The sequence below is a fragment of the Colobus angolensis genome, unplaced genomic scaffold (genome assembly GCF_000951035.1).
Source record: "Colobus angolensis palliatus isolate OR3802 unplaced genomic scaffold, Cang.pa_1.0 Scaffold221, whole genome shotgun sequence".
In the NCBI taxonomy this organism is placed as follows: Eukaryota; Metazoa; Chordata; class Mammalia; order Primates; family Cercopithecidae; genus Colobus; species Colobus angolensis.
Window position 1 is genome coordinate 2329309 of NW_012115389.1, and position 7188 is coordinate 2336496.

At 34.5% G+C, this 7188-nt stretch overlaps 1 protein-coding gene across 1 annotated transcript in view; it reads left to right on the forward strand.

The window, feature by feature from the left end:
* Nucleotides 1-7188, forward strand: part of SYNE1 (spectrin repeat containing, nuclear envelope 1) — a 543966-nt gene that overhangs the window by 133387 nt on the left and 403391 nt on the right. The window contains 2 exon segments of the mRNA XM_011943785.1: nt 1552-1644; nt 2275-2453. Of these exon segments, the coding sequence (XP_011799175.1) occupies nt 1552-1644; nt 2275-2453 (272 nt within the window).

The window sequence follows — 7188 nt, forward strand, 5'->3', positions numbered from 1 at the left end:
CCACTGCACTCCAGCCCGGGCGACAGAGCAAGACTTTGTCTCAAAAAAAAAAAAAAAAAAAAAAAATGATACACAAGGAAAAGGAAGCAATTTTCCCCTATGAAATGCATTAATCTTATGGATATTAGCATATATTATAAATGTTTGGTGTATATATGCTAAAATGGATGTGGGAAAATTCTGGAGAAGTTGTAAAATGAAGCTCTCACAACGATCCTAGAGATCACAGTATATTCTTTCACAAAAAGTTAAAAAATATAACTGGTGTTCTTTATTTTCCACAAACATATATTACATGTCTTACACTGCTTGATTCAAAAGAAGTAGATATACAAGTTTATAATCTCTGCCAGTTCTCAGTTTTTATATTATCTGTCATTGAACCTGGTGAACGAACTTCACCAGTGAGACAAAAATCCCATAGGCATACCTCGAATCATTTACAATTTTTGTGCTAGCTTTTACTCCACCCCAGTGATGTAAAACAAGTAAATCTAAACTTTCAAGAGTAAAGTATTTGTGAAATGATTTTGCATCTGAAAAAAATTTTTTAAATAAAAGACGTACAAACATCTGAGCTTTTTATTAATAACACACTTCATGAAATCTTGGCTGAGAGTTATTGAGCTAGGGGTCTAAGGAGTACTTTCTTATTATTGTTTCTAATTTGTGTTTAAGAATTACTAAAAGGATGTTTTTGATGGTAGGTTATAGAAATTGAATGAGATAGATTTAACCATATAAATCCATTTTGGGGGGACTTAGCAAATAACTTTGTAGTAGCTGGGAAAATATTAGCATGAATAATTGGGGAAAATTATACATGAATTGACGTCTCTCCTGAATGCTTTATATGTCATTGCCCAAAAAAGTAGGGAACTGAATGCTAATAGTCTCTATTTTGCTATTTCTTGCCTTCCCTTTGTTTTTCTTTAAAACGTATTACCACAGTCAGGTTCTAAACTGACTACCTACCTCTTTATTCCCTTTGAACAAATAATGCTGATTTTGAAAGATGATTTATGTATATCTATTATCTTCTCCCTTTGTTTTTCATGTCAGTCCATGCACAGAGGATCACCGGTTAGTACAAATTTTAGAATTCTTAACTCCTGATTTTTATAGGTAAAAGGGAACATAAGTTTCATGCTATTTGGTAACGAACTTCAAAGTAAGTGCATCTTCTTAAACTTCTCATTGCGGTTTCTCTTAAGCTCCAGTCAACCTCTAAATATAAAGAATAACATTTTTTTTTCTGTTTGGCATTTTTGTTGGTAGTTCCCTGCATGTTATATTTTTTCAGCCTTAAAAAAAAGAAGTTTCTGAAATCCATTTTATAGTTTTTACTTTGTACACCTAACAAAGCCCCCTGAAATTTTCACTGAAACCATGTGCTTGTTTGTTTCGATACCTCACTCTACTTACTCCCGTGTACCATTACATAGGCATGATCAGATCATATTGATGTCTACTAAAGGCCTAATTGCTACATAATTAAATGAGTTATAATATTCTAGTACATTACTAGTACAGTTTCTCTTTTTTAAACAGATTAAATTAGTCAACATTAACTCCACCGATATAGCTGACGGCCGACCCTCAATAGTTCTTGGATTGATGTGGACCATTATTCTATATTTCCAGGTATTGCGCTACAGTTCCTTTTTTAGTTGATGCAATGTCACAGAGGGAGATGGTGGTGGCCATTTTAATAATGCTTTCATTTGCCATATCTTTGGGGTTGATCCTTAACTTAGCAGAAATGTACCTTTCACACATACGTTGTTTCTTTGGTAACAGAATTTCCTCTTCTCTCTTGCAAAGCTGTTGCACATGGAACCTCAAATCCCAAAGTACTCCAGTAGAGGTGCCCAATCTGAAAAGTTAGCACCTCACAATGGAGACGAAATATGTTGCAGAAGGAGCTCAGGAAACTTTTCTGTTTTATTTGGAAGGGGGCAGTTCTAAACTCCTTTTAGACATGAAGGAGAGAAATGAACTTGCCATTTTATCCAGAATAATTGTTCTAACCAGTAGGTTTTAGTTGATTAATTCATTCATGTATTCTATAAATATGTGTGTAAGATACAGCTGGGGTGGAATGGGAAGTGCGAAGAGGAGTAAGATATTAATCATGCCTTTTAAGAGCTTGCATTTTGTCAGGAATGTCAAGGGTGTTAACATAACTCATTTGTAGGTGGAAAAGTAAAACATCCGAGGAAATAATAACAAAGATAATGCTTCTATTTTTGCTGGCTGTTAACTCTCAAACAGATCGAAGAGTTGACCAGCAACCTGCCCCAGCTCCAGTCTTTGTCCAGCAGCGCATCCTCCGTGGACAGCATAGTTAGCTCTGAGACTCCTAGCCCACCAAGTAAACGGAAGGTGACCACCAAGATCCAAGGAAATGCTAAGAAGGCTTTATTAAAGTGGGTTCAGTACACGGCTGGCAAGTAAGTATCAAGAGTTTGTCTAAATTCACAATCCATAAATAATTTGAGTTATGAATGTATTACTAATTGCACCTTCTAATGATTGCAAACTGTGAAGAGACATTTGAATGAATGACTTTGCTTTAGTGCTTGTTTCACTCTTTCCTTGAATTGAGATATAAACAGAAATCACCACTAAGACTCTAGGAAAATGCTCTTATAAAATTAATTTTTTCTTTATTCATGTTATTGGGCCTAATTAATTAAACTGATTAATCCTAAATTTTGAGTAGCGTGAGGGCTAATTCTATTTAGGTCATTGTTTAGAGTTTCCGCTCCTATTAAATAATCTTTACATAAATAAATTCGAAGTTTAAACTTGGTTATCTCTTCATGAGACCAGTATGTTCTATTTAAGAAAAATGTGAACTAAGGTACACATTCCAAAAACATTATTATTTTTTTTTTATGTTCTGAAACTTTCTAGCAATTTTAGTTTTTAAATTTTTTCCCTTTGGTCTCATTTTTTATCCAGAGTGTAGATTTTTTTGTCAACTCTAGCTTTGTGAGTTGAGAATTTGCATCTAGTTTTCGGTTCTCCTCTACGCATAATAAATTTACATGTGTATGCATTTATATGATAATAGTGGATAGAAAATGACTGCTCTCAGACAGGTACAGTGACTCATGCCTATAATCCCAGCACTTTGGGAGGCTGAGAAAGGCAGATCACTTGAGTTCAGGAGATTGAGACCAGCCTGGCCAATATGGTGAAACCCCCATCTCTAATAAAAATACAGAAATTAGCTGGGCATGGTGGCGTGTGCCAGTAAACCCAGCTACTCGGGAGGCTGAGGCACCAGAATTGCTTGGACCTGGGAGGTGGAGGTTGCGGTGAGCTGAGATCAAGATTGCGCCTTTGCACTCCAACCTGAGCGACAGAGCTAGACTCCATTTCAAAAAAAAAAGAAAGAAAGAAAGAAAAGAAAAGAAAAAAAGAAAAAGAGTGCTCTCAAAAAGTATTTTCTCATAGCAATTTCAATGGAGTTTTCACTTGACCATATAAGTATTTTGCTGTCTGATGTGGTCGGGGTAAGTACTTTCATGTAGAGTATGCTTTTGTTTGATTTTCCTAAACATCATGTAAAATTACTCATTTTTTATCTGGTTTTGCATGCTTAAATCTAATCTGAATTTGATTCTCTACTTCTGGAAAATAGTTGTAAACAAGTACTTATTATAAAATATTGAGGTGCTAAACATAGGGAGTTCTATTTTTAAGGTGTTTGAAGAGCAAAAATAAAAAAATAAAAAGAGAAACAGAAAGGATGTAATTAGTGTTACTAATTTATGTTGTTTTGTTTAACTTTTAAAGTGTGTTGCTGGTTTTCTAATTTGGGATATGTTTTCATGATTCAAGTTGTAGTCAAATATATTTCTGAAAACAAAGCTTTGTGGCACTTTAGAATCTGAAGTAGAAATAAAATTTAAAAAACCCTTCCCACATTGCTGGAACACTGTTTAATTGCATCCATGGTGGCATTACTAATGTCTCTTACAACTTAACTGGGTAGGGAGAAGACTGGTGACTGCATGCTGATGTGTCACGATGCTATTGCAATTAAACTTTGCAATAATGTCAAGGTGGTATTCTATGGTCCATTGCTTCACACGGCATTAAATTAACCAAAAACAAATTGATTTTCTTTTAATAAAACAGTAGCTTGAAGTAAACTCAAATTTAATGCTGTTAGAATTATCCAGCATTTAATTTAGTTTCATGCATGCTATGTTGGGTTTCAAAGATGTGCAAGAGTCTGGTGACAGCTCAAAGTCATTGCTACAACTTATATATTGGTAACATCAGTGGAAGTTTTACTTTCCTTATCTAGGCCAATGTCCAGAATCCTGGGCCTGAGGATTCTCCACCCGTGAGCAATCAATAGATCCATTTCTTTTGTAGCTGCATAAATTTTGGAGGTTTGGGGCGATGACTTTTCTCTGCCATAAAAATTCTGTAATGAACACATGATTCCATGATGCTACCAAACTGTTGATAATTTTTTCTAAAAACTGCTTTTTACACTATCCTAGTATGTACTTTTCAAGCAATTTATTATCTAACATGTGTAAAAGACTTTAGAATCTGTATCCATTTTGAGGTATGAGTGATGTTATTCCTAAAATCATAATATTTCGTAGGACTCTAGTTTGGAAGTTCATCACACTCATAAGATTGAAGATGGTGGGAAATGATAAAACATCCAGTAAACACTAGACTAGTTATCAGGGTGTATCCACTATTTTCATATAAAGTTCAAAAATATTTGAGAAATAAATTAAAAAATGGTTTCAGTAACATAAGATAGTTAAGTCCTCTAATTTTTAAAACTAATTTCATCCACTATCAATACATATTATCAGAAATAAAAGCATTAAATTATAGCATATCTTACATTTGCATACCTATTATCACATGTATAAGCAGAACAATATTTTTTGGACAAAAATTAGTAAGGTAACAAAATAAATACATGCATAGCCATAGTTATTCAAAGTAACTTGAAGTAAATACATATTAGAGGTCAGAAATGCTTATAAATTGGTCACCCTTCATCACTTCTTTAAATGGTGTGCCTAAGTTTTCTTTGGGTTTGTATCTAAAATACTCAAATAGAGGTTTAAACTAAAACTTTTAAGGAATGTTACCTACTACTTTAACTGATGTAATAGGAAACAGTGTGTGTGTGTGTGTGTGTGTGTGTGTGTGTATACCTACATATATTTTTTCAACAAATATAGAAGAAATAAAACATGCTGAAACATTTTTAATTATTTCAGTATAGTAAATATTTAGAAAAGCATATTATGTATTTCTCTTTGAAAATGTCTAAAACAATAAACAAGTTCAAGAAAATTAGAAATAGCTAATTACATGGTGAATATTTACTAACTAATTATGTATTTATACCCCACTGAATTTTGTTAAAAACTAATTTGAGGTGGCTTAACAGGGTACAAAAACATTTTTAAATGAGGGAAGGTGGGCAAAGAAAAATAAAATTAAGTCAGAGATGGATTACAAATGAATAGATAAAAAGGACATACTGTTCAACCTGCATGGATGTCAGCTGTCTGCTGAAAAAAATTATATCCATACTACCAGAGACATAAGCTTGAAAATAACTAAGAGAAGATTCAAGATTACTTTACAATTACTGGAATCTCATAAAATTGTTTTTAGGATATTTGTAGATGAAGCCAATGATCAGGCTCAATGATGCATAATATATTTTATGCAAACAGTGTACATTGGTAAAATATGTTTTAAAGTGAATGAGAGGTTGTCTGTGATAAAATTTAAGGATAGGCTGGGCGTGGTAGCTCACACCTGTAATTGCAGCACTTTTAAGGCCAAGGCGGGTGGATCACTTGAGGCCAGGAATTTGAGACCAGCCTGGCCGACATGATGAAACTCTGTCTCTACTAAAAATACAAAAATTAGCCAGGTGTTGTGGCACATGCCTGAAATCCCAGCTATTTGGGAGGCTGAGGCACAAGAATCCCTTGAGCCTGGGAGGTGGAGGTTGCAGTGAGCCAAGATTGTGCCACTGCACTCCAGCCTGGGCAACAGAATGAGTGAGACTCTGTCTCAAATGCCTGTAATCCCAGCTACTCGGGAGGCTGAGGCTAGAGAATCGCTTGAACCCAGGAGCCAGAGGTTGCAGTGAGCCGAGATCACGCCATTGCACTCTAGCCCGTGCAACAAGAGCAAAACTCCATCTCAAAAAATAAAAAAAAATCAATGATCTAAATACATCAATTAAAAGACAGATTGTCAGAATGATCTAAACAACCAAAACCTAGCCATATGTTGTTTAAAAGAAACCCACTTTAAATATAAAGGCATATATAGATTGAAAGAGATAAAGAAAGATATACCATGCTAACACTAATCGAAAGAAAGCTGAAGAGTAACTACATTAATTTCAGAGCAAACTTCAGAGCAAAGATAGTTGTCAAGAATAAAGAGAAGCATTACCAAATGGTTAAGGGATCAATACTCCAAGAAGACATACCAATGCTTAATGTGTGTGTGCCTAACAACAGAGTATCAAAATATGTGAAGCAAAAACAGATAGAACTTCAAGGAAAAAGCTTAATCCAGTATTAAAATTGAAAACGTTAACACTCTTCAATCAGAATGGGCAGATACAACCTGCAGAAAATCAGTAAGGAAATAGCTGAACTCAACAGCACCATCAATCAACTGGATATAATTGACATTTATAAATTACTTCATTCAACACCAGTAGAATACACATTCTTCTTAAGCTCACATGAAACACTTACCAAATTGGCCATATTCTGGACCCTAAACCATACCTTCACAGATGTAAATGAATAGAAATCATACAATGTCTGCTTTCAGACCACAATGGAGTCACAACTAGAAATCAAAAACAGAAAGATGGCTGGAAAATTCCTGCCAGGCGTGGTGGCTCACACCAGTAATCCCAGCACTTTGGAAGGCTGAAATCAGGTGGATGGCCTGTGTTCAGGAGTCCAAGACCAGCCTGGGAAACACAGTGAAACCCCATCTCAATTTTTTAAACAAACAGCAAATTTCTAAATAACAAATGGGTCAAATAATAAATCGCAAGAGAAATTTAAAACTATTTGAACTCAGTGAAAATACAATGTTTCAAAATTTGGGGGATGCAGCAAAAGCAATAATTAGATGGAAATATATATA